Raw genomic sequence first — 27466 nt, 5'->3', positions numbered from 1 at the left:
ACAGTCGTCCAAGTAAGGAAATATTTGTATTCCTCTTTGTCTGCAAAATGCAATTAATGGTGCCAGGCACTTTGTAAAGACCCTGGGCGCAGTAGATAAGCCAAAGGGCAGTGCAGAGAATTGGTAATGCATTGAGCCAGCACTGAATCTGAGGTATCTTCTGCATGATTGTCTGATTGGGACATGCAGGTATGTCTCTTTTAGGTCTAAAGTCACAAGCCAAGCATTCTTGCCCAGCATGGGCAGAAGCTGCTGCAAAGTCAACATTTCGAATTTTGGTACATCCGGGAATGTGTTCAGAATAGATAGGTCCAGTATTGGTCTCCAGGCCTTGTTCTTTCTGGGTACCAAGAAAAGTCTTGAGTAAAATTCTTGTCCCTGCTCTTGCTCTGGTACTTGTTGAATGGCCCCGATGTCCATGAGGGATGAGACTTGTTTTTGCGCCTCTGCCCATTGATTTTTTTGGCAGATCTGGCCAGCTGTTTGCCTTTGGCAGGGTATGGAAATGGAACCTGTAGCCTTGTGACACGATATTTAGAACCCACTTGTCCTGAGTTATATTGTGCCAATTTTGAGAAAAAAAGTGCTAATTTTCCCCCTAAGCATGCTGCCAGGAGATAAGTGCTTGGTGCAGGCAGGTGGAAGTCATTGGGACTGTTTCCTGTATGGTTGTGATTTCTCTTCTCCAACTTTGGAGGTAGAAGCACCCCATTGCTTTGACCTGTATGAACCTTGTGCCTGGGATCTGCCTCTTGGGCATCTAGATCTGCCCCTTTGAGGTCTGTTTGACACAGGAAAGGACCAATTCTTTGTAGGCCAGTGTCTACTAAACCTAGGTGGCTGTACTTGTAAAAAATCTTTGACAGTTTGCATAGATTTAGATTTGTCCTCCATTTTCTTTAACACCTCTTCTGCCTTAACACCAAATAAAGTATTATACTGTAAAGGTGCATCTAATAATTTAACTTTGACATGATCAGGCAGATTTTGTTCCTTCAACCAAGCATGCCTCCTAATTACAGAACCTGTAACTGCGGCCCTGCAGGAGGCCTCCAAAGAATCAAAACCACATTGAAAAGTATGCTTTCCAATTTGTTCAGCTGCATGCAATAAATCCTGCATTTCCGTGTTTTCTACACATTCAGAGTTTAACATAATTTTCTGTTTAAGCAATACCATGACATGTTGCTGATATTTGAGCATATGAAAAGTACAGTTTTGTACCTACCATAAATGTAGATGTTCGAGTGTTAACACTGCTGCAGTCATCACACTTGGGTTATCCTGCCGTCAGGCGGTCCCACAGTCGGCCCAAGTTCCAAAGTCTTGGTCTGGCGTCGGTTGCTGTCGCTTCTTCCCCGACGTCAGTGCGCCAGGGGTATATAAGAGGCATCCAACGCCATTTTCTTCAGTTTTTCTTGCCCCAGATGTCAGGTGCCCCCTAGTAGGTGGGCAATATATACTGCCAATGAAACAAGTACAGAAAATACAAATAATACCTTCAGTTATAAGCAAATACACCACAAAGGTTGTATCAGATATAAAGGTATAGAAAAGTTCAGCTAGTCCAGAGGGGATGGAGGGAGGGTAACCTGGACTGCAGCAGTGTGAACACTCGAACATCTACATTTATGGTACGTACAAAACTGTACTATGTTCATCATGTTACACTGCTGCAGTCATCACACTTGGGTTGAATCCCAAAGCTAAGGATGGGTGGTGGAGTTAAACAGGGTTTGGAGAAGCTAGTAGGCCCTGCAGAACTGCAGTGGCAAAACCAGCTCTAGTCTTAGAGTATAGGGGTAAGTGATAGTGCTTGGTGAAGGTGTGCACTGAACTCCAAGTTGCAGCTTCCAAAATATCCTTGGTTGGTACCCCCCTGAGAAAGGCTGTTGATGTAGCAGTAGCCCTGGTGGAGTGGGACCTAATGCTAGCAGGTACCGGTTTCCCATGATGTGTGTAACAGAAACGTATACAATGCCCTATCCATTTTGAAATGGTCTGTTTTGAGATAGCTTTTCCTTGTGACCCTGTAGCATAGGATACAAAAAGCTGGTCAGATTTTCTGAAAGCCTTAGTTTTATCCAAGCAATAGCGTAATTGCCTGTGAATGTCCAAAGAGTGCAGGAGTCTTTCTCCTTTGTTCTGGGGGTTTGGGAAAAAGGTGGGCAAATGAATGGTTTGGTTTAGGGCCACACTGGATACCACCTTTGGCATAAAGGAAGGGTTAGCCCGTAGAGCGACTCTGTCTTGATGAAAAATGAGGAAAGGCTCTACTGCCATTAGGGCTTGTAGCTCTGAGACTCTTCTAGCTGAAATTACTGCTAGTAGCAGGGCAGTTTTCCACGATAGAAACTTTAACTCGGCTGAAATAGCTGGTTCAAAGGGCGGTAGTGTAAGCTTTTCCAGAACAAAGTTGAGATCCCAAGTTGGTGTTGGTGCTCTCCTGGGCGGTCTTATGCTCTTAGCCCCTCAGAGATACTGTCTTAGGAGTGGATGTGAAAATAAAGGAGGATCCGTGTTGTAGTGAGCTGAAATCGCTGAGGCGTGGATCTTAATAGATGAAAAAGAAAGTCCTTTGTGCAACATCTCAGTTAAGTATTGCAGAATCTGAGGAATGTTTGGAACAAGGGGATTTTGGCCTTTAGCCTGGTTCCAGGCATAAAATATTTTCCATTTGTCTGAATAGGCTTTCCTGGTGCTGGGCCTCCTGGCCTCCAGAATGACATCCATAACAGCTTTAGATAGAGGTGTTGGCTGGTTGCTTAGGTAATTTGCCATGCAGCCAGATTTAAAGTCTTGAGCTGGCTGTGTAGAATCTGATTGTTTTGCTGAGTGAGCAGGTAAGGAATTTGGCGTAAAATCCATGGTGGGCCGTGGGCCATGTTCCTTAGTATTGGATACCAGTGTTGGCGTGGCCAGTCTGGAGCAATGAGCATCATTTGTGGGCTCTCTAATCTGACTTTCAGCAGCACCTTTGCTAGAAGAGGCAGTGGAGGAAAGGCATACACTGTTAATGTTTTCCAACTGAATAAGAGGGTGTCCACCTTCCAAGCTAGTGGGTGGAATGTCCTTGTGCAAAATTTTCGAAGTTGGTAGTTTTGGGGGTTGGCAAACAGATCTATGTCTGTGCGTCCCCATTTTTGAGTTATCATTGCAAATACTTGTGGATCCAGTTTCCACTCGTGGGGATCCATGATGTTTCTGCTTAGGTCGTCTGCCAATGTGTTTTTCTGTCCTGGCAGGAATTGTGCTTGAAGTTGAACTTGGTAAGTCAGTGCTGTGTTCCACAAGGTCATTGCTTGCCTGCATAGGGGGTAGGAGTGTGTGCCCCCTTGCTTGTTTATGTATCACATAAAGTACAGTTTTGTACCTACCATAAATGTAGATGTCCGATAGGTATGCATCTGCAGTCATCACATATGGGTTGTCCTGCCTCAGGCAGCCCTTCGGTCGGCCGGATTCCAAAGTCTGGGTCTGGCCTCGGCTGATGTCGCACTTTCCCCGACATCAGAGCGTCTGGGGTATAAAAGCATCAGCCGACGCCATTTTCCTCAGTTTTTCTTGCCCCAGATGCCAGGTGCCCTCTAAGGAAGGCTAAAATTTGGAGAGAATGCATTTTACAAACAAATCCAAACATGCACAGTACTATAAAAATAAATACACCATAAAAGATCCCCCCAGCTAGCTATAAGAGGGGTAAGTACCCAAGAAGTATACCACAGAGGGGAAGGAGGGAGGGTAAACCTGACTGCAGATGCATACCTATCGGACATCTACATTTATGGTAGGTACAAAACTGTATTATGTCCTTCAAGGATGCATCTGCAGTCATCACATATGGGTAGAATACCATAGCCAATCTGGGGGTGGAGGTACTAAGTAAAGGATGGTGTAGCTAAAATACCCTGCAGGACTGCCGTAGCAAAGCCTGCTCTGGATCTGGAGTATAAAGGTAAATTGTAATGCTTGGCAAATTTATGCACGGAGCTCCATGTAGCAGCTTCTAAAATGTCCTTGGTAGCCACCCCTCTTAGGAAGGCTGTGGAGGTGGCTGTGGCTCTCGTGGAATGAGGTCTAATGTTAGCTGGCACAGTTTTTCCATGAAAGGAGTAAAAAAACGAATGCAATTTCCTATCCATTTTGAAATTGTCTGTTTGGAAATTGCTTTTCCTTGTGCCCCAGCAGCATATGCTACAAACAGCTGGTCAGTCGTTCTGTAACTTTTAGTTCTGTCCAAGTAGTAGTGCAACTGTCTGTGTATGTCCAGGGTGTGCAGAAGTTTCTCCCCTTTATTTTGTGGTTGTGGGAAGAATGTAGGCAAGTGAATAGCTTGGTTCAAAGATACCCTGGATACCACCTTTGGCATAAATGTAGGATTGGTTCTCAATGAAACTCTGTCCTGATGAAAGATAAGATATGGCTGTACTGCCATTAAAGCTTGTAACTCAGATACTCTTCTTGCTGAGGTTATGGCCAGAAGGAAGGCAGTTTTCCAAGACAGAAACTGTAGATCTGCAGATGCTGCTGGTTCAAAGGGAGGAAGTGTTAGTTTTTCCAACACAAAGTTAAGGTCCCAAGCAGGTAGAGGTGGTTTCCTTGGAGGATTGATGTTTTTGATTCCTCTTAGAAACTGTCTCAGGAGAGGATGAGAGAAGACAGGTGGATCAACATTGTATTCTGCTGAAATTGCTGAGGCATGTATCTTAATGGAAGAGTAAGACAGGCCGTTGTGGAACAATTCTGCCAAATATTCCAGTATATGTGCCATGTTCACCACTGTCGCATCTAGGCCCTTTATTGTGTTCCAAGTGTGAAATCTTTTCCATTTTGCTGAATATGCCTTCCTTGTGGAAGGCCGGCGAGCTTCCATAATAATATCCTTCACTCTCTGGGATAGCTTATCCTGAGGAGGAGTCATGGTATTTTCCAGGCAGTTAGCTGCAAGGTTTTCAGGTTGGAATGCAGAGTTTTGAAATTGTGCTGTGTCAGTAGAAGTGGCCATAGGGGGAGAGGCCACAGTTTCGTCTGTGACATGCTCTTTAACAGTGGGTACCAATGCTGTCTTGGCCAGTTTGGAGCTATCAGAATCACTCTGGGCTGCTCTGTTCTGATCTTCAGTAAGACCTTGGTAATTAATGGGAGAGGTGGAAAAGCATACACTGTTAGAGCTTTCCAGCTGAAAGAGAGAGCGTCCACTTTCCATGCTTGTGGGTGGTATGTCCTTGAGCAGAATTTCTACAGTTGATGATTCTGGGGGGAGGCGAACAGATCTATTTCCGGCCTTCCCCATGACTGTGTTATGAGTAAGAAGATGTCTGGGTGCAGCATCCATTCGTGTGCATCCATGGTATTTCTGCTTAAGTTGTCTGCCAGTATGTTGTCTTTCCCTGGCACGAACTGGGACTGCAGCTGTATATTGAGTTTCAAGGAAAGTTCCCATAGATTCATTGCCAGTCTGCAAAGAGGGTAGGAATGGGTGCCTCCTTGCTTGTTTATGTACCACATAACTGTGGTGTTGTCTGTCCTTATGAGTAGGTGGCCTTGATGAAGAAAACGTTTGAAGGCCTCGATTGCGTGTATCACTGCCAGCATTTCCTTTTGGTTTATGTGCATACGCAGCTCTCTGTGACCATAGCCCTTGGATACATCTGCCCTCCATGTGTGCTCCCCAACCTTGGTCTGAAGCGTCCGTAGTGATGGTTTGGTTGGCTCTTGGCTTGCTGAAGGGCAACCCACTGTTCGACTGGCATGCTTGAGCCCACCACAGAAATTCCTTTTGAAGGCATGGAATGAGTGGGATCAAAGTTTCTAAACTGTGACTGTGCTGAGTCCATAAACTCCTTAGGTACCATTGTAATTTTCTCATATGCAGCCTTGCTTGTGGAATCAGAAGAATGCAAGATGCCATGTAACCCAGGGCCTGCAGGATTTTCCTTGCAGTCAACTGAGTTTGTCTTGTCAGATTCTTGAAGTAATCCGGTAGTTGTTTTTGTTTTTCTTCTGTGAGAAAGGCCATTTGGGTGTTTGTGTCTAGATCCGCACCCAGAAAAGTTATTCTTTGGGATGGAACAAGTCTTGATTTGTGGATGTTGACTGTATATCCCAAGGCCTGCAGTAGGTGGATGGCATAATCCAAGTCCTTTAACAAAGTTTGCTTGCTGTCTGCTTGTATAAGGCAGTCGTCCAGATATGGGTAAATTTGAATCCCCTGAAGTCTGCAGTGTGCAATTACTGATGCCAGGCATTTTGTGAATACTCTGGGCGCAGTAGATAAGCCAAAGGGCAATGCTGAGAATTGATAATGCTCTGACCCTGCAAGAAATCTGAGGTGTCTTCTGCAACTTTGTCTGATAGGGACATGCAGGTATGCCTCCTTGAGGTCTAGAGTCACCAGCCAAGACCCCTTGCCCAGCATGGGAAGGAGTTGCTGTAGAGTCAGCATTTTGAATTTTGGCACAATGAGGTAAGTATTCAGTGCGGACAAGTCGAGAATAGGTCTCCATTGATTTTCTTTTCTTGGAACAAGGAATAATCTGGAGTAAAATCCTTGGCCTTGTTCTGAAAGAGGTACCTTTTCTATAGCTTTCATTTGTATTAAGTTTGAAATTTGTTTCAAAGCCTCTGCCCTCTGATTTGGTGGCAGGTCTGGCATGCCTTTTCTTTCTGGCAATGTGTGGAAATGGAACCTGTATCCTTTGTCTATTATTTGCAGTGTCCATGTGTCCCTTGTAATGCTGTGCCAATTGTTTGAAAATAAAGAAAGCTTTCCGCCCAAAGGTGCTTCTAACTGAGCCCTGGTCGGCGGAGTCAAAACAAAGTCATTGAGTCTGTCCTAGTGTAGCAGTTGTAGTTCCTGCACTACCTCTCTGGTTGGGAGGCTGCCATTGACGGCCTCTGTAGGAGCCTCTAGCTTGCCCTCTACCTCTGGCATGCCTATTCCTGCCTCTCTGAGATCTGTCTGAGTCCGGAAAGGACCAATTCTTAGTAGGCCAATTTCTGCTGAATCTCGGTGGTTGGACTTGCAGAAAATCTTTGACTGTTTGCACAGATTTTGCCTTTTCTTCAAATTTCTTTAAGACCTCTTGAGCCGTGGAACCAAATAATTTTTGCTTTTCCATAGGAGCATCCAAAAGCTTAGCTTTAACATGGTCTGGCAGAGATTGTTCCTTCAGCCAGGCATGCCTACGTATGACTGCACCTGTCATAGCTGACCTACATGAAGCTTCCAATGCATCATAACCACACTGCAAGAAATGGTTACTAACCTGTTGGGAGCTATCTACCAGATCCTGAAGGGATTTGCGATCAAGGGGTTCAGAAGAAGACAGTTTCTTGTGTAATTCATCTAACAAATACTCGTGGTACTGTATCATATGAAATTGACAATTTAATGCCCTCATGGAAAGAGTTGCAGAAGTATACACTTTTTTACCCCATCTCTCTAAAGCTCTGGACTCCCTTTCGGAGGGTAGAGGATTTCTAGCAGTGGCAGCTGCAACCCCTTTTGGGCCCTGGGAAATAGTTTCTGGATCAGCAGAGTGGGCCTTGTATAGGTGTAGATGTGAGTCCGGGACCCTGTAGTACCCATCAGGCTTGGCAGGAGCCGGAGGGAGAGTGTCAGGGGTTGTACTAGCATCAGAGTACACATCATCAATGACATTCAAAACAGGAGGTATAGCTAAAGGCCTATGCTGAGGTAAATGTAAAAAGGTCCTTAATCTCTTTCTAGAATCAGAGAATTCCTGACCCTGCCATTGAAAATGTTCTCTGAGTGTAATGTCTCCAAAGGAAAACTCTTCAGGAGGGAGGCCGAGGAATAGATTCTTCAGCATCAGAATCCTCGTAGGCCGAATAAGCCTCCTCCTGGTGGTCTGACAGAGTAGAGCCATCAGAGGACTCATCTGAGGAGTGAGGGTCAGAGGGCTCAACCCTGGGCCTTTTGTCTGGAGGTGGTTGCGAGCCCCTGTCCGGATGAGGTTGAGAACCTCTAATTAAGGAGATAAGATCCTCTGCTAAGCTAAGAATCTGTGAGCCAGTAGAGGGTCTCTGAGAGATAACCTTGGGAGGCAAAGCTTTAGAAAGTTTAGCAGCTTTAGCCCTAGAGAAAGCCTTAATGGACATGGATGCAGGAGGTCTGGCTGCACCACGTGCAGGAGTAGATTTGTCTAAAAGAATGGTGTCGGAAGGTTCCTGGACACCAGTTTCAGTAGGTAATTCGATAACCGACTCGGCCGGGGCCTCCGGGGCCGAGGTAGTCGGTTGTGCGGTTTCGGTAATCGGAAGTACCAAGGACTCGGTTTCAGCCGAGACCGAAACACTCGCGGTAGGCCTGACCGTGGTTTCAGCCGAAACCGTGGCCCGCATGTGTCGGTCCTTGTCCTTCCGTTTCTTAACTAAATGCGAAGTCAGAGTCTCCGACGGCATCTTGTAAGCAAAACTAGCCCCAAAGAATTCCTCTGCAAACTCCGACCGACGTCTAAGAGTTCGTCGGTTGAAGGAAGCACAGGCTGAACAGGCCGAGACGTCGTGGTCTGGGCCTAGGCAGGGGAGGCAGTAAGAGTGGAAATCCTTATGAGGTATTTGTTTCCCACAAGTTAAACAATTGTTAACTTTATCTGATATCGGCTGAGGCAAGAAAGAGTCTCCAACGGGGTACTTAGCTTTTTCAAAGTCTTCGGTAGCTGAATCACAGGAGCTGGCCGACCGGCACTTGCGAACTGCTTCTGCTTCGGGCACCACGCGGCAAGAAAGACTGGGGAAAATGGCGTCGGCTGATGCTTTTATACCCCAGACGCTCTGATGTCGGGGAAAGTGCAACATCAGCCAAGGCCAGACCCAGACTTTGTAATCCGGCCGACCGAAGGGCTGCCTGAGGCAGGACAACCCATATGTGATGACTGCAGATGCATCCTTGAAGGACATCTGTGGTATTGTCTGTCTTTATTAGAAGTTGTCCTGGATGTAAGAGGTCCCTGAAAGCTGTTAGGGCATTCTGTACAGCTAGCATTTCTTTCTGATTGATATGCAGATGCCTTTGATCTATGTTCCATTTGCCCTGAATGCACTGTCCTGCCATGTGTGCTCCCCAGGCATAGTCCAATGCATCTGCTGTTACAGTTTGCCTGGCTGTGGGCAAGGTGAAAGGCTGACCCTGGTTGAGGTGACATGCCTGTGCCCACCATAGAAACTCCTGTTGAAGGCAGGGAATGAGTGGAATCATTGTTTCCAAGCTGTGGCTGTGCTGTGTCCATACGCTCTTCAGATACCATTGTAATTTCCTCATATGCAGTTTTGCAAATGGTATTAGGAGTATGCAAGATGCCATGAATCCCAAGGCCTGCAGAATTTTTCTTGCAGGGAGTTGGGTCTTTATTGCCATCATTTTGAAATATTGAGTCAGCTGTTGTTGCTTGTCTGGCGTGAGATAAGCCACCTGGGCCATTGTATTCAAGCTGCCACCCAGGAATGTTATGTTCTGTGAGGGCACTAGTTTTGATTTCTTTTCGTTTACTGTGTACCCTAGGCAACTTAAAAGGTGTTTGACAAACGCCAGATGCTTTCAAAGAATGTCCATGCTTTCTGCTTGAATAAGGCAGTCGTCCAGGTATGGGTATATTTGAATTCCTCTTTGTCTGCAGTATGCAATTACTGGTGCCAGGCATTTTGTGAAGACCTGGGCGCAGTAGATAAGCCAAAGGGCAGTGCAGAGAATGGATAATGAGTTGAACCTGCAATGAAGTGGAGGTATCTTCTGCAATTTTGTCTGATAGGGACATGCAGGTATGCCTCCTTGAGATCCAACATTACTAGCCAAGCCTTCTTGCCCAGCATGGGAAGAAGCTGCTTTAGTGTTAGCATCTTGAATTTGGGTACTTGGAGATAGGTGTTTAGAATTGAAAGGTCCAGAATGGGTCTCCAGGCTTTGTCCTTTCTGGGGACTAGAAAGAGTCTTGAGTAAAATCCTTGTCCTTGCTCCTGTGTAGGTACCTGTTGAATGGCTCATGTCCATGAGAGCTGTAATTTGTTTTTGTGCCTCTGCCCATTGATTTGGTGGCAGGTTTGGCATTCCTTTTATCTTTGGCAAGGTGTGAAAGTATAATCTGTATCCTTGTGAAACAATGTTTAGGACCCATTTGTCTTTTGTAATGATGTGCCAGTTATCTGCAAAAAGTGATAATTTTCCTCCCAAGGGAGCTGCCAAGAGAGATTTGCTTGGCAGTCTGAGGGTTAAGTCATTGTGTTTGTCTTCTGTTAGCTTGGGGCCTGTCTTCTCCTCCTTTCTGGGTAGCGGCACCCCACTGGCGAGGTTTGTAAGGGCCTTGTGGTTGACCTCTGCCCCTTGGGTGTCTGTATTTGCCCCTCTGTGGTCTGTCAGATGCTGGAAAGAATCAGTTTTTTTTTGGTCAATTTCTGCTGAACTGAGGGTGTTGAACCTGTAAAAAATCCTTGACCGTCTGCATAGATTTTGCCTTATCCTCCATTTTCTTTAAAACCTCTTCTGCCTTCATACCAAATAAAACATCCTGCTGTAAAGGTGCATCCAATAACTTTGCTTTAACATGATCAAGCAGGGTTTGTTCTTTTAACCAAGCATGTCTGCGTATGACAGACCCAGTCACTGCTGCTCTACAGGAAGCTTCCAATGAATCAAATCCACATTGTAAAGTATGTTTGCCCACCTGTTCAGCTGCATGTAACAGATCCTGCATTTCCTTGAAATCAGGCTGCTCTGAATGTGTGCTCATTTTTTGTTTTAACTGAGACATTAGGAATTGCTGATATTTTAGCATGTGAAACTGGCAATTTAAGGCTCTCATAGCTAGAGTAGCTGAGGTGTATACCTTCTTTCCCCATCTATCTAGTGCTCTGGAATCCCTTTCAGAGGGTACAGGATTTTTAGCAATGGAGGCCTTAACCCCTTTGGGACCCTGGGAAATTGTTTCTGGGTCAGCAACAGGGCTTTTATATAGGAATTTGTGTGAGTCGGGGACTCTGTAGTATTTGTCTGGTTTGGCTGGAGCAGGAGGTAGAGAGTCTGGGTTAAGACTAGATTCTAGGTAAACATCATCCACAATGTCTAACACAGGAGGGATAGCAAGTGTTCTGTGCTGGGGAAGTAAAAGGAACTCTTGGAGCCTTTTCTTAGAATCAGAATAATTCTGGCCTTCCCAGTGGAAATGTTCCCTCATGGTATGTAAAGTTTCCCCAAAGGAGTAGCCTTCTGGAGGTGATGCTGAGGGAATAGACTCTTCAGTATCAGTGTCTTCATAAGGGGGAAAAGAGTATTGCTGTTCCTCAGAAGATTCTGAGGAAATTGAAACCTGGTCAGAGGAAGCATAATCCTCCTCTTGTCTTGGCCTTTTTTCAGAATGGGCATGGGAACCCCTGATTAGGGTAATTAAATCTTCAGCCATCTTAAGCATCTGTTTCTTAGGCATGGGGCCTTGTACTGGAGACTGATGTACAGTCTTTTTAGATATTAATGGAGTTTTAAGCTTAGCATAAGATTTAATGGTGAGTGTAGTCGGTCTGAAGACACCTTCTGCAACCGAAGGCCTTTCTACTGCACCGGAATCTCCTTCTGCTATGGAGTCGGAAGGGCCTAAAGAAGAAGGCTGCGCCGGCCTAGTACTCTCCGCTTGTGAATCAGAAGCCATCTGGGGTTCTAATTCAGCGGTCGTCAGGGGCTGGGTAGGCACCTCACTGAAAACCGGAGAACCAGCGACAGGCCCTGCAGAGACCTCGGAGTCTGGTTTGGGTCTAGGCTGCCTATCCTTATCCTTGTGTTTTTATGCATGCCGGTTGTCGGTTGCTCCGACGGCATGGTATAATTAAATTTCCTACTAAAGTAATGTCGGGCGAAATCGAACTGATATTTGATAGTTCGTTTATTAAACCTAGCACAAAACCGACAACCTGAGACGTCGTGGTCTGGGCCTAGGCAAGGAATACAGTAGGAACAGAAGTCCTTGTGAGGTATTTGCTTCCCACAAGAAATGCAATTGTTAACTTTTTCTGACATGGGACTGAGGCAAGAAAAGGTTCCCCAACGGGGTACTTAGCTTTATTGAAGACTTCGGTATGAAATTCGATTTGAAAATCTCAGAAGACGGCCGACCGGCACTTGCGAACTGCTTCTGCTTCGGACACCGCACGGCAAGAAAGACTGAAGAAAATGGCGTTGGATGCCTCTTATATACCCCTGGCGCACTGACGTCAGGGAAGAAGCGACAGCAACCGACGCCGGACCAAGACTTTGGAACTCGGGCCGACTGCGGGACCGCCTGATGGCAGGATAACCCAAGTGTGATGACTGCAACAGTGTAACACGTTGAACACCTGACAGTTTAAGGCCCTTATAGCCAAGGTAGCAGATGTGTAAACCTTTTTTCCCCATCTATCCAGTGCCCTAGAATCTCTGCCAGAGGGGGTAGGGTTTTTTGCAGTGGAAGCCTTAACTCCTTTGGGACCCTGTGAAATAGTTTCTGGGTCTGCAGCAGGGTTTTTAAAAAGGAATTTATGAGAGTCAGGAACCCTGTAATATCTGTCAGCTTAACAGGAGCTGAAGGCAAGGAGTCAGGGGTCAGACTAGACTCCAAAAACACATCATCTACAATGTCCAACACATGTGGAATGGCTAGAGGCCTGTGTTGAGGTAGTAAAAGGAAATCCCTGAGCCACTTTTTAGATTCTGAAAAATCTTGGCTCTCCCAATGGAAATGCTCCCTCATGGCATGCAAGGTTTCCCCAAAAGAATAGTCCTCTGGAGGAGAAGCTGAAGGTATAGATTCTTCAGCATCGGAATCCTCATAAGGGGGAAGAGCATATTCCTGATCAGAAGAGGAATCAGAAGAAATAGAAACCTGATCTGAAGATTCAGTCAGTCTCTTGCCTACTCCTCTTATCAGGAGGGGGATGGGAACCCCTGATCAAGGTAATCAAGTCTTCGGCCATTTTGAGCATCTGTTTTTTGGGCATAGAGGCCTGTCCACGTGGCTCTTGAGTTTGTTTCTTTGCTTTAGAAGGTGCTTTAGTCTTTGCCTTTGAAGCTGAAGGCGGTTTAATGTAAAGATGTTTAGGTCTGAATACACCCTCAGAAGCCGGTGCCTGCTCAGCGGCTCCGGACCCATCTGAGGGAATAGTGTCCGAGGCTCCAATACCTTGAGTTTCCAGCGACATAGCTGACTCCACGTGGGAGTTGGTAGTGGCCTGCGACTCTAAAGTAGCGGGTGTCAGGGGCTGCGAAAGCACCTCACTGAGAACCAGCGAACCAGTGACTCGCTTAGGAAAAGCTTCGTCATCGGTTTTGGGCCTCCGTTGTTTATCTCTCTCCTTTTCTTTGCGTTTTTTGTGAACTCCGGTAGTTGGATGGCTATCCGATGACATTTCTGGATAATTAAACCAGCGTCCAAAATAGTTTAAAGCAAAATCATACCGATGCTTAATAGTGCGTTGGTTAAATCTAGCACAAAACCGACAACCAGAAACGTTGTGATCAGGGCCTAGGCAAGGAATATAGTAAGAATGAAAGTCATTATGAGGTATTTGCTTTCCACAAGAAATACAATTATTAACTTTTTCTGACATCAGTCTGGAGCAAGAAAAAAAAGTTTCCCCAACAGGGTACTTAGCTTTATTGAAGACTTTGGGTCTGAAACTCGAACACGAAAATCTCAGAAGTTGGCCGACCGGCATTTGCGAACTGCTTCTGCTTCAGGCACTGCGCGGCAAGAAAGACTAAAGAAAATGGCATTGGCTGCTTCTTTTATACCCCTGACGACCTGACGTCAGGGAAGGGGCGACCGCAACCAACGCAGGACCCAAGACTTTGGAATTCAGGCCGACTGAGGGCAACCTGCCAGCAGGATTACCCAAATGTAATGACTGCAACAGTGAAACATGAAGAACATCAGATTAATCCAGATAAAATCACTCTCTCTCTCTCTCTCTCTCTCTCTCTCTGATACCCTCCCTGTGGGAGAAATAAAGACACCTTGTTGAATTTGCTGGTAGCTTGCTCAGTTAATGAACAAGAACACTCACCCATTTACCTACTTAACTGAATAAACTACTGGAAACATCAACATGGTGTCTTTATTCCTCCCACAAGGACAGTATCAGAAAGACAGTCTCTCCTAGATCTGCTGGCTGAAAATAAAGTAATGTACTCACCATAACTTTCCATCTATGTTGTCTATTTTCATTCTTCCACAAAAAAGGGGTTTGAATCCGATACTTGGATATAAGTCGGACTTTTTTTTTTTTTTTTTTTTTTTACAGCTTGTGGCCACCAGAACTCTCAAGCTCCTCCCTTACCCATAATGCTTTATCCCAAATATCTTGTTTGCTGGCTTATTGTTCTAAATGAAAACACTGCACATTGATAAGAGGAGCCAATATCTGGAGCTCAACCAAAGGAACACTGGTCCTTTATAACCCTCTCATTCTTCCAGACGTTAACAACTAAAAAGGCAGGGGAGTTGGTGGGAGGGAGATGAGGAAGAATGAAAATGGACAACACAGATGGAATGTTATGGCGAGTACATAACTTCTTTATCTGAAATTGTTAATTTTCACTCATTCCTCAACAAGTGGGACAGAGACCCAGCTACCTGAATCCCGGGAGGACTCTCTGGAAGGATATTCCTGAGCACTATTAAGTTTGTGATGAGTAATAAAGGTATGAGGATTAGCCCAAATTGCAGTCACAAAGATATCGCCCTTGGAAGACCCAGATAGAAATACTGACAATGTTGCCATAACACTAGCTGAATGGGCTCTCAAAGATTTTGGGAAAGACAAGCCAAATTTGTTAAAGAAAAAAGAAATGCAATCAGTCAGCTATTTGTCTAAGGTTACATTCGCAACTGGCTTGCCTAAATTCGATTAGGGAAAAAAAACAAGCTATTGATCTGTTTTTCTGAAATTCTTTGTTTTATGCAAATAGAAATGTAACTGTCTGTGACCATGTATTCACCTTTGTTTGTGACATTTGGAAAGAAAACTGGAAGATTAATGAACTGCTTGACAGTGGATTCTGATACCACCTTAGGAAGAAAGGAAGGATTGGTTAATAGAGCTACTCTACCTCTATGTAATATTAAATAAGGAGGCTTAGAAGACATGGGTTTAAGTTCAGAAAGTCTTCGAGCAGAGGTTATAGTTACCAAAAAGATAGTTTTCCAAGTTAAAAACTTTGGTTAACATTTTAGTGATGGTTCAAAAGGAGACCGAGTCAAAGCTTGTGATACTAACTTTAAATCCCATGGTGGAGTTGGATCTTTAAAAGGTGGTCTCAGAAGAAAGGTACCCCTTATATAGGCCTTACAAAGTTTTGAGGAGGCTAAGGAAAAATTGTTAATTCATATATGAAAATTTGAAATGGCAGCTAGTTGTACTTTAAAAGTTAATGAACTAGCCCCTTGACTAAAGATACAAATCAGGAAATCAAGAACATTATGTACTGGTGCTGAAAAAGTGTCAATGTCTTTTTGCTGTGCCCAAAAACAAATCTCTTCCGCTTACTTTTGTAAATCGTTCTAGTGGAAGCTTTATGGGAAGATAAAAGTATATGACAGACCGAGTAATAGAATCCAGGGTGTCTACCTATCAATGGAAGTGGAGAAACCATGCAGTTAGCTTTAGGTCTGAAACGTCCGGGTGAATCATACCTGTCGGGTGAGACAGGAGGTCTGGAATTGGATCCAGAATCGATGGCAGCTGAACTAGATGAAGCCAAAGGGGAACAAAATCTGATGAGGCCAATAACGAGCAATGAGGATGACTCTGCTCTTAAAACTGAGAAACTTTCTGGAGAAATTTGGGGATTAAGGTGGTAGGGGGATATGCAGAGAGGAAACTGGGGGCCAATCATGGAGAACAGCATCTCTTGGTGATTCCTCCAGCAGTGGAATCGGGGCAAAGAATGTGCTGCTCTTGTTGAGGGGAGAAACAAGGTTGGCTCCACTGGCAGGATATCTTTTCTGCAACTCTCATGTTTAGAGACCATTAATGAGGTAACAAAATACCCGCGGCGGTGGTGCTGCGGTAGCGTTGTCGCCTCACAGTAAGACGCTGTCTGGTTCGATTCTCAGCTAGAGCGTCTTCTGCGTGGAGACGTGCGTGAATGTGTGTACCTTCGTTGAAGGTTGTACGTCAGGGCTGATAACTCGGCATGTAAAAATCAACTACCAATCATTAGCGGACCAGAGTTCCGCTGTGGCGACCCCTAACTGGGAAAAGCCGAAAGACACAAGCAAACAAACTGAGGTAACAAAATGGACCTGCTCAACTTGTCTGCTATTACGTTGGATTTCCCCGGAATGTGCATTGCTATCAGAAATCAACTGGATGAGATTGCCCATTGCCAAAGTCTCAGAGCTTCTCGACGCAAGGGGTAAGAGTTGGACCCTTCCTGTTTGTTGATGTATCATACCACTGACATATTATTCATTTGAATTGCAACAGTTCCAGAAGGGAGAATATCTTGAAAGGCCTGCAATGCTAGAAGTACTGTTCTCATTTCTAGGACACTGATATGCATGTTGGGCTCTTCAGGGGAACCATGTGCCTTGGATTATCTTTCCCAACAAGTGCCCCCACACACACACACACACGATCTGGGAAGCATCCGTGGTGACTACGGCTTTGGGCTGAGGAGAATAAAAAGACAGCCTTGAAATACCTAATCTGAATGCATCCTCCACAATAGGTACTTTTTGCATGCCTGATCTGGGTGGACACAGGTTGGTGTAGAATAGACCACTCTGCTGCTAGGGTCAATTGAAGAATTCTCATATATTATCTTGCTAACGGTACCAAAACTACTGCAGCTAACACTGACCCCTAGGCTTGTAGAATCAGTCGAGTTGATACAGAAGAATTCTAAATTATCTTTTTGACTTGAAATCAAACAGTTTGAACTCTTGGTGAAGAAAGGGAGGCTTTTACTAATAATGTATTGAACAGGGCCCCTAAGAACTCTAGTGTCTGAGTTGGATCTAGCTGAAATTTGTTGTGATTGATGGTAATTCCTAGATGAGAGCAAATATGGAGTACACAGTCTTGAGCTTTTATCAGAAGATGCTTGGTCATAGCAGTTATGAGCCAGTCGCTCAAATACAGAAACACCCGGAATCCCTGCAGTCTCAAGTGAGCTGTTACTACTGCCAGACAGCCTGGCTAGACATTACAAAAGATACACCCTGGGAGCTGTGGTGCAGCCAAAGGGCAGAGCTCTGAACTGGTAATGAATGGCTCTCAGCCAGAGGCATAGGTATCTTCTAGATCACCTGTTCATCTTTATGTGATAGTACACATCCTGAAGATCTGCTTAGCAAATCCAGCTGTCCTTGTGCAGGAAAGGCAAAATGGACCGAAGCATGACCATCTGGAACTTGGTATACTGAACCGATTTGTTCAGATCACTGATATCCAAAATTGCTCTCCAGCCCCCTGTTTTCTTTGGCACTAAAAAGATCCTTGAGTAAGTCCTGGATTCCATCTGGTCTGGGGGGAACCTCCTGAACAACTTTTTTTTCTAGCAGCTTTTTTATTTCTAGAGCTGTTGCTTTCCTCTGCGTGAAACATCGTGAATTTTGTTTACTGTCAAGGGAGGGGGTATGGAAAAGGGAATTATATAGCTCCTGAAACTAAGCCTCTGCGCCTATGCATCTTTTGTAATGTCTATCCAGGCTGTCTGTTGCAGGCATAGATGACCCCCAACTGTCTCCAGAGGTGGACAATCAGGCCTCCTTTCAGAAGAACTGATAGGGATTGTAAGAAAAACAATCTCTGGACGATTGTTTCTACAGGCCTCCTCTGCTGTGTGGGCAGCGTCTTCCATTTGAGCTCTCCTGTCAGCCCCTGGGGTACTATCTCAGAGCAGAAAGATTTCCGTTACCACATCACAGGCTAACACAGCTAGACAAGATGAACATCATTTCTCTTCATCCTTTGTATCTGCAGAAATAAAGTGCAAATACATAAACTAAAACCTGATAAAAATTTCAGTCAAAAGTTTTAATCATTCTTTTTCACTTCAAACTGCTTGGAACCAACAAGCCCCATTCCATATGGACCCATTCATTCTTCCCAACTCCTAACATCCTAAGACACCTGGGGCAGGGAAGGAACAGTGTGGGATTGTGACTGTCATGTACCCGGGGTTAGAAGATGTTCTGTACACTCAACATCCCCTGGCTGCCAAGAAAGCATACTACAATGTTCACTGTGTTGGAAGTAGGGCAAGTTGCTCTTTTCCACACAACTATGGTGGTATCACATGCCCAGAGTCACAGGCTACAAATTCTACAGCACCTAGCCTTCCCCCGAATTACATGCTTACAGCAGAGATTCCAGTAACAACCCCTCCCACAAGTTACATGCTTTCTATCAATGTTATCCTTACATGGCTGCTCCTTCATTGCCTAAGCCATGGACTACAGTCATGCAGGATGCTGTCAGGGCTCCATCATTTTATGCCATGGTGTTATGGAGCTGGGTAGTTAAAAATCTTCATCATAACATGCAACATTTCTCTGAAAAGAATAGGAACTCGAGTACTCACCACTAAATCCCAGTTATTCTGCTCAAGCAAAGTAATAGCTTCATCAATGTTTTCTATACCAGTACATGCCTGCAATAAAAATATAACATATTAGTACATATTACTGTAAATCTGCTCTACTTTTTCAACAGTTTATCACTTCTTTTGTAGTATTCCAAGGCAAACTAGGAGGATAGGTCTTGATAAAAACAAAATAACCTCAATATCTTGCACTTTCTTTTTTTAAATATACTTATTAAATTATCACTTAAGATACAGGCACACACACATTAATAGAAAAAAAAAACAAACATATAAACATGTTTTCATTTACATACATTGCACATAAATGCTTTCTTTACAACTGTCATTTAGTCCAGCATTACATAAATCACTCAATTATTATGCTCCCCTTAAAAATCACTCCTCCTACAGAACATTATTTTGCATGTTTTGTTCCCAAAAATTCCATTTATTTCCACCTAATTTGCTCATTTTCTTTTTTAAAATTCCCATTTTCAGTTTTTTTAATCTATTTAACAATATTCAATACAGATGATTTCCATTTTCTAATAAACGCTTTTTTGGCAGCTAACAGAAGTAAAATTAACAAGGCCTTACTAAGTCTAGGCAATTCAGATCCTGTCCTACCTCAACTGAATCATTTTCTTAGTTATAGTCATTTGCACCCCAAATATTTCTGCAAGAGTACTCTGTAGGGAATTTTTTAAAAATCTGCCAGCTCATTACACTCCCAAAATATATGTTCCCAGTTACCTTGTTCTTCCCCATGACACCTCCAAGATTTGCTATCTACCATAGGAATGAATCTTTGAACTCTGCTTGGGGTATAAAAATACCTATGCAAACACTTCCAAGGAAAAATCTTAACCCTTCTGGACTTTGTTGCACACTTTGGAGCCATACACATATCCTCCCACTGTTCTTTTGTGAATTGTTTTTCTGGTAACTCTTCCCAACCTTTTCTAACTTCCTCTGATTGATTGTTATGGTTATTATGCAACATTTCACATGCCTATTAATTATCCCATTTTCAGAACAGCTTCTGTTCTAAATTCAACTAAAAACTGCACCAGGGCACGTTTTTCACTTAGAACTCCCCTATTCATTTCTCTTTGCCTATACTCTGATATCAGTTCCTAGTAGGAAAAGTGGGCTCTAACGAGCAGTCCAAACTTCTTGGTCATATCCCATTCTTCTTATTTGCTCCCAATACCTTTATTCCTTTGCCAGTTTTTTCCAGTAAATTCCAGCCAGTCCTCTCTTGCCTGTTTTCTACACCCCAACTTGCAGTCTCCACTACTGGCAAATTTTCCTTTTGCCATTACCGTGTTTTTTTAGTTCTTAAAATAATTTCTGCCTCTTTATGAATATAATAGTCGGTAAGGTGGTTGTTATTCTCCTCCAGGATCTGCATTCAAAAATCACTCTCTCTCCTTATTTCTTGAACTCTCCATCACTTCAGCATCATCCTTTTCCACTATGAATTATAACCTTCTGCTTGTGATATGGATAAAAGCCTTAACTGCATAGCTTTATAATATCCTTTCAAATAAGGTAATGCTAAACTACTTTGCTCTATTGGAAGAACACATTTATCTCACTTAACTCTTGCCATCTTCTCCTCCCAGATAAATTCTTTCAACTTTTTATTAAATACTACTCACAACGTCTCCTCTGGTTGATAAAAATATGCCTGACTTCTATATAAAACAAAAAGGTTTAACTTTTTAACTGCTTCATAAAGAAGAGCTACTTTCCATTACCCTTCATAGAACACACTGGGTCCTTGAAACAACCTCCTGGAAAGTGGTGGTGTACAGGTCAACAAAGACTCAAGAAAGTTTGTACTTGGCATGGTGGTGCAATCAGGAAAAGTGCATAAAGACCAGCTGGGAAGAGCTGTGCTGATTCAGTGGATCACTGTTCTTCTGAAACTCTGCCATGTTTATTGTGTAAGCCTGACTAATTATCATTGTATCTGCAGAAGACTTACTGCTCCTTCTAGACTCTTTAAACATCACTTTTAAAAAACATTAATTGAACCCTCAAGTATATAAGCCACAGAACCTCCTTACTCAGAAGGGGCTCTACCACTTCTCAAGTGTTGTGTCTGATAGTATACAGCCTTAAATTAGGCTGTCTTATTTACTTATTAAAATTCTGTGTCAAATGCTTTACTAAAACCTGGATTGGCCACCTCTACAGCCTCTCGGCTGGCGACTTTGGTAACCCAGTCAAAAAGAAATTATTAGCTTCTTCACAAATTAATTTTTCATTGTGAATACAGGCTGGCTCAGGTGACGTGCCTAAGTGACCTCCAAACTTGTCCATGGTTCTTTGTGCAAGTTGTCAGAGGATTTTTATTTCCATGCATTTTAAACCAAAAGTTTGCTGTCCAGCCTACTCCACAGATGTGCATACCTGCTCCAGCTCCTTGCTGGCTGACAGGGTTAAGACTATGAGCTGTAACTCCTATGCTGCAAAGTTTGATTCCTTCACAGAATGGACTTGACTACTTTTCCTGACCTACAGGACACAAAACGCTATTTTTCTTTTATAAACATTAAACTTATTAATTCACTACCCCTGATTTTTCACTTCTTATGTAATACAACTTTTTGCTACTCTGACCCCCTCCTATTGATTTCCCACTTCCTTTAACATAAATGTTTTGTCATCAGTTCCTTTTATTTTCAAATGCAACAAGCTCCTTTCCAGTCTTTTCTGACACCTCTTTTGAGAAGTGCAAATTTTTTTCATTCTTTCTGATCTACATATTTGCATGACACAAAGGTGCTTTTGCCAAAGTAATGGCACTATTTTTAATTTGCAATTCAGAGTACTGACTCAAAAGTTAAGTTTTCTATGATAGAAAAGCATCTCTTCAGGGCTCCAAACTCCATTCTCCGAAGAAAATCCCTGCTCAAGTTTTAATGCTGCCAGACACCATCACTAACCAAGTTCCTGAACTGGGAAAATGATAGGCATGTACTGGAAATAGATACAGGACAGATACCACAGACATACACAGCAGGGAGTGAGAAACACACACTGTAGCCCAACTCCCTTACATGCTGTTGCTCTTCTGTATGCCACTGCCTGCTATATGGCATGGTCTAAGAGCAACAATGCCTTCTCACCCTATGTGGCCATGCTTGCCAAATCCCACCCACATGTTTAACCCAGCCAACATTCTATGCTGTGGTCTCCAAAAGACTTCCAAAAGTAGAGCGTCATACCATGGCATGTCATTCCCAACCCTTCAAGAAAGTTGAAAAGGCAAACCTTCATCACGCCATTCTCCTTACACAGAGCCACTAGTCAAACTCTGATTGCTTGGGCCGCTATCTACATCACTGGAGCTGGCATTTTTAATGTTTCTCTATCTAGCCTTCCAGCACCAGGGATTCTCCAACCACTACTTCATGAATTCCCTCATCTTATTTCGGCTGTTCCCATTAGGGGTTGCCACAGCAGATCGCCTGTTTCCATTTCTTCCTGTCCTCTGCATATTGCTCTGTCGCACCAACCACCTGCATGTCCTCTCTCATCACATCCATAAACCTTATCTTAGGCCTTCCTCTTTTCCTGTTACCTGGTAGCTTCATCCTTAGCTTTTTCCCAATATACTCAGCAACCCTCCTCAGCACATGTCCAAACCAATGTAATCGTGCCTCTCTGGATTTGTCTCCAAACCTTCCAACCTGGGCTGACCCTCTAATATACTTATTCCTAATCCTGTCCCACCCTCGTCACACCCAGTGCAAATCTTAACATATTTAATTCTGCCACATCTAGCTCAAACTCCTGCCTTTTTGTCAATGCCACTGTCTCCAACCCATATAACATAGCTGGTCTCACTACCCTCTTGCAGACCATCCCTTTCACTCTTACAGGTACTTGTCTGTCAGAAATCACTCCTGACACTCTTCTCCATCCACTCCATCCTGCCTGTACTCTCCTTCACCTCTCTTCCACACTCACCATTACTCTGAACTATTGACCCCAAGTATTTAAACTCATCCACCTTCGCCACCTCTACTCCTTGCATCCTCACCATTCCTCTACCCTCCCTCTCATTCATACACATATATTATGTCTTAGTCTTGCTGACCTTCATTTCTCTTCTCTCTAGAGCATATCTCCATCTCTCCAGGGTCTCCTCCACCTGTTCCCTAACCTCACTACAGATTACAATGTCATCTGCAAACATCATAGTCCATGGGGACTCCTGTCTGATCTCGTCTGTCAACCTGTCCATCACCAAGCAAATAAGAAAGGGCTCAGAGCTGATCCTTGATGTAACCCCACCTTAAACCCATCCGTCACTCTCACCGCAGACCTCACCGCTGTCATACTACCCTCGTACATATCCTGTACCACTCTTACATACTTCTCTGACACTCCTGACTTCCTCATACAATACCAAAACTCCTCTCTAGGCACCCTATCATATGCTTTCTCTAAGTCTACAAAAACACAATGCAACTCCTTCTGAAATTCTCTTTACTTTTCCATCAACACTCACAGAGCAAACATCGCATCTGTAGTGCTCCTTCTCGGCATGAAACCATACTGCTGATCACTAATTATCACGTCCCTTCTTTACCTTGGTTCTACTACTCTTTCCCATAACTTCATGCTGTGACTGATCAGTTTAATCCCTCTGTAGTTACTGAAGCTCTGCACATCACCCTTATTCTTAAAAATCGGTACCAAAACACTTCTCTCCATTCCTCAGGCATCCTCTCACTTTCCAAGATTTCATTAAACAATCTGGTTAAAAACTCCACTGCCATTTCACCTAAACACCTCCATGCTTCCACAGGTATGTCATCTGGGCCAATAGCCTTTCCATTCTTCATTCTCTTCATAGCTATCCTTACTTCCTCCTTGCTAATCCATTGTACTTCATGATTCACTATCCCTACATCATCCAACCTTGTCTCCCTCTCATTCTCTTCATTCATCAACCCCTCAAAGTACTCTTTCCATCTTCTCAACACACTCTCCTCGCTTGTGAGTATGTTTCCCTCATTATCCTTTGTCACCTTTACCTGCTGCACATCTTTCCTAGCGTGGTCCCTCTGTCTAGACAATCGTTACAGGTCCTTTTCTCCCTCCTTAGTGTCCAACCTTTCTACAACTCTTCATATGCCTTATCCTTAGCCTTCGCCACCTCTCTCTTTGCCATGCACCTCATCTCCTTATACTCCTGTCTACTTTCTTCATCTCTCTGACAATCTCACTTCTTCTTTGCCAACCTCTTTCTCTGTTTACTCTCCTGTACTTCCTCATTCCACCACGTCTCCTTGTAGTCCTTTCTCTGTCCAGATGTGATACCAAGCACCTTTCTAGCCGTCTCCCTTACTAGCTCTGCTGTAGTTACCCAGCTATTTGGTAACACTTCACTGCCACCCAGTGCCTGTCTTAACTCATCCCTGAACTCCACCTCACAATTACCCTTTTTCAATTTCCATCATTTGATCCTTGGTGCTGCCCTCACACTACTCCTCCTCTTCTTGATCACCAACGTCATCCTACAAACCACCATCCTATGCTTCCTAACTACACTTTCTCCAGTCACCACTTTACAGTCTCCAATCTCCTTCAAACTGGCCCTCCTACATAAGATATAATCCACCTGTGTGCATCTTCCTCCACTCTTGTATGTCACCCTATACTCCTCCCTCTTGTTAAAATAAGTACTCACCACAGCCATGTCCATCCTTTTCGCAAAATCCACTACCATCTGACCGTCTGCATTCCTTTGTTTAACACCATACCTACCCATCACTTCCTCATCCCCTCTGTTCCCTTCACCAACATGCCCATTGAAATCTGCTCCAATCACCACTCTCTCACCCTTGGGTACAGTCATCACCACTTCATCCAATTCACTCCAAAATTTTTCTTTCTCATCCATTGCACACCCAACTTGTGGAGCATATGCACTAACAACATTCATCATTACACCATCAATTTCTACCTTCATAAACATCACTCTATCCGACACTCTTTTCACCTCCAAAACACTCTTAGCATACTGTTCCTTCAGAATAACTCCTATGCCATTTCTCCTCCCATCCACACCATGATAAAATAATGTGAACCCACCTCCGATACACCTAGCCTTACTCCCCTTCCATCTGGTCTCTTGCACACACAATATACCAAACCTTCCTTCTGTCCATCATATCAGCTAGCTCTCTCCCTATACCAGTCATACTGCCAACATTCAAAGTTCCGACCCTCACTACCACAGTCCTAGCCTTTCTCCTCTCTTCTTGCCTTCGGCCATGTCTTCCGCCTCTTCTCCTCCTTCATGAATTCCCTAAAGAAACATTTCAAGATACTCAAGATTTCTTTAGACGTATTTTAACTAAGAAAGAACATAGCATCTTTTTAACGCTATAATGCTCCTCCTTCCCAACCCTTGTGATAAAACTGTGGTATGTTTTTTCAGGTCCAGAATGACTGACATTTAAGTGAATTTTTTTAACTGAAAAACTTAGTGGTCCTGGGTGAAGTAAAGAGCAATCTTCTCACACACACCCAATGGATGGACTTCACCCTGTCTCCCTTAATTCAGTCAAAGTGCCACAACATTGGGAAGGTCACCAATTTTTGATGAAATTTCCCACTGATTGACTAGGACTTGACATACTGTACAAATTATGTATTTATTATTATTATTTATTGACATTTGTTGACCGGGAAAGTCCACTAGGTCAAGGACCCATTTTCAGTGGAGGCCCGGGGAGAAATTAATACAGAGAAAAAAATTATGATTTAACAATATTGATAGAATTATATTACAATACTTATAAAATTTAAACATAAAATTGGTAATCAGTACATATACAATCACAGATAACTAAAATACAGTCCAGTACAGGAGTTCATTATTAAATTTTTGCATTGCATAATGTATGGCAGTTATTGCAGAACAAATAGTGGCACTTTAGCTGCATTACAAGCATGGTTGTAGTCATTTGAACTGTGGACGTAGATTAGTAATAACTAGGGAAGGTTTTATGGTAGCATGATTGTTTTGCAGTTGCAAGAGAGGCTATTTAATGCTGATTTAAATGCCTTTGTACAGTCTGTTTGGGTAATATGAGAGGTAAGGAGTTCCACTGTTTTGCAGTGCTATATCAGAACAGACATTGTCCAGCTCTTTTACTGGGTTTGGTTGCAGTTAATAGCAATTTCATAGGTTCATAGGTAGGTACTAGGTTATTGGCCCTAGAGCCTACATAAACCTAGCCAAAAAGGTATCCTGGCTTTCGCCATCCAAGAAAATTTGCTGGAGGATCTAAGTGTACGTGTAGGAGTATAGGTTTGTAGTATAGAAGACGGTGATGGGCAGGTATCTGGTTTATAAATTAGTTTATGGGCTAGCATTAACTGGGTATAACAGAGGTAGTTAGGGAATTCGAGCCAGTTCACTTCAGGGATTGCTTGGCAGTGATGTGAGCAGTTAGTCTTTCCTGAGGCAAATTTAGCTATTTTATAGTAGCAAGACTGAAGTTTGTTGCTGAGGATGGCATTACCGTATAGAAGGGAAGATATGAGTAAGGTATTTGTCAGTTTTGTTTTGGTGTGATTGTCTAAGTAGAGTTTATGATGATAAAGTTTGCTTAATTTAAAGTGTGTTTTCTTTATTGCATTAAGAACCTGTGATTCAAAGGTGAGTTTGTCTATTGCAATGCCTAGTAGTTTGGCAATTTTTACTATTTCTATTTCTGTTCTGTCTTTACAAAAGATTTTGAAATCTATATCTGGTGGTTTTGAAGAGAATAGTAGACTTTTTTTTTGGCATTTAGCAGAAGTTGTGCATTATTTAGCCAGGATTCTATTATTTTATTTCTGTAAATGCATTTTGAGTGTCTGTGAGGATGTCAGAGAAATTGAGGTAGATATTACTGTCAAATCTTCGGCGTATTGGATAGTATTACCTAGATGGGGGACTTTGCGAAGGTCGTTGACAAAAATATTGAAGAGTAGTGGTCCCAGAAAGGAAACCTGTGGGACTCCAACGCTACTTGACAGATATTCAGATTGGATGTTATGCCATCTTATAGTTATGGCTTTTTGTTATGATGTAAACCAGTTGAGGGATTTGGGGGAGCAACCAAGTTTTGTTAGCTGGATTAGAAGTTTAGTATGTGATACTGTGTCGAAGGTCTTAGACAGACCTAGTAAGATTACTGAAGTAGGGTTACCAGTATCTATGGCTTTATTGACAGTATCAGTGAATGAGAGTAGTGCTGTAATAGTGCTGTGACCTGGTCGGAAACCTTGTTGGGTGGGAGACAGTAGATCATATCCAAGAGGTATTTGAGTAATTGTGTCTGTACACATTTCTCAAGGATTTTGGATAATGGGGAAAGTACAGAGATGCAGCAATAGTTTGAGAGGTCATGAGAGTTTCCAGCTTTGTATAGTGGAGCAATGATAGATTTTTTTCTATAAATGTGGGACATAACATTCTGAAAGAGTGCGATTTATAAGAATGCTAACCGGGTATGCAATTGCATTTGTTGCTAGTTGTAAATATTCTGGGGGAATGTTCAGTGGACAGAGAGCATGGTTTGAGTTTAACATATGAGAGAGGTGGGAAAGTACAGTTGTGCACACTTACCATAAATGTAGATGTTCAAGTGTATTCACTGCTGCAGTCATTACATTTGGGTAATCCTGCTGGCAGGTTGCCCTCAGTCAGCCTGAATTCCAAAGTCCTGGGTCCTGCATTAGCTGCTGTCGCCCCTTCCCTAATGTTAGGTCGTCAGGGGTATAAAAGATGTGGCCACCGCCATTTTCCTTAGTTTTTCTTGCCCCAGATGTCAGGTGCCCCCTAAAAGGGTAGCCAAAATTTATATATATATA

At 43.4% G+C, this 27466-nt stretch overlaps 1 protein-coding gene across 3 annotated transcripts in view; it reads right to left on the bottom strand.

Moving 5' to 3' along the window:
• FAF1 (Fas associated factor 1) overlaps window positions 1–27466 on the bottom strand; it is a 5915525-nt gene that overhangs the window by 5627309 nt on the left and 260750 nt on the right. For all 3 annotated transcript variants that reach the window (XM_044055943.1, XM_044055942.1, XM_044055945.1), the window contains exon 2: window positions 18572–18640. In XM_044055943.1, the coding sequence (XP_043911878.1) occupies window positions 18572–18640 (69 nt within the window). The remainder of the gene's footprint in view (window positions 1–18571; window positions 18641–27466) is intronic.

This window comes from Protopterus annectens, chromosome 14.part0, assembly GCF_019279795.1.
Source record: "Protopterus annectens isolate FY-2018-M chromosome 14.part0, PAN1.0, whole genome shotgun sequence".
NCBI classification, from domain to species: domain Eukaryota; kingdom Metazoa; phylum Chordata; order Ceratodontiformes; family Protopteridae; genus Protopterus; species Protopterus annectens.
Note: the sequence above shows the minus strand (reverse complement) of the source record. Positions and strands in the feature narration are given on the sequence as shown.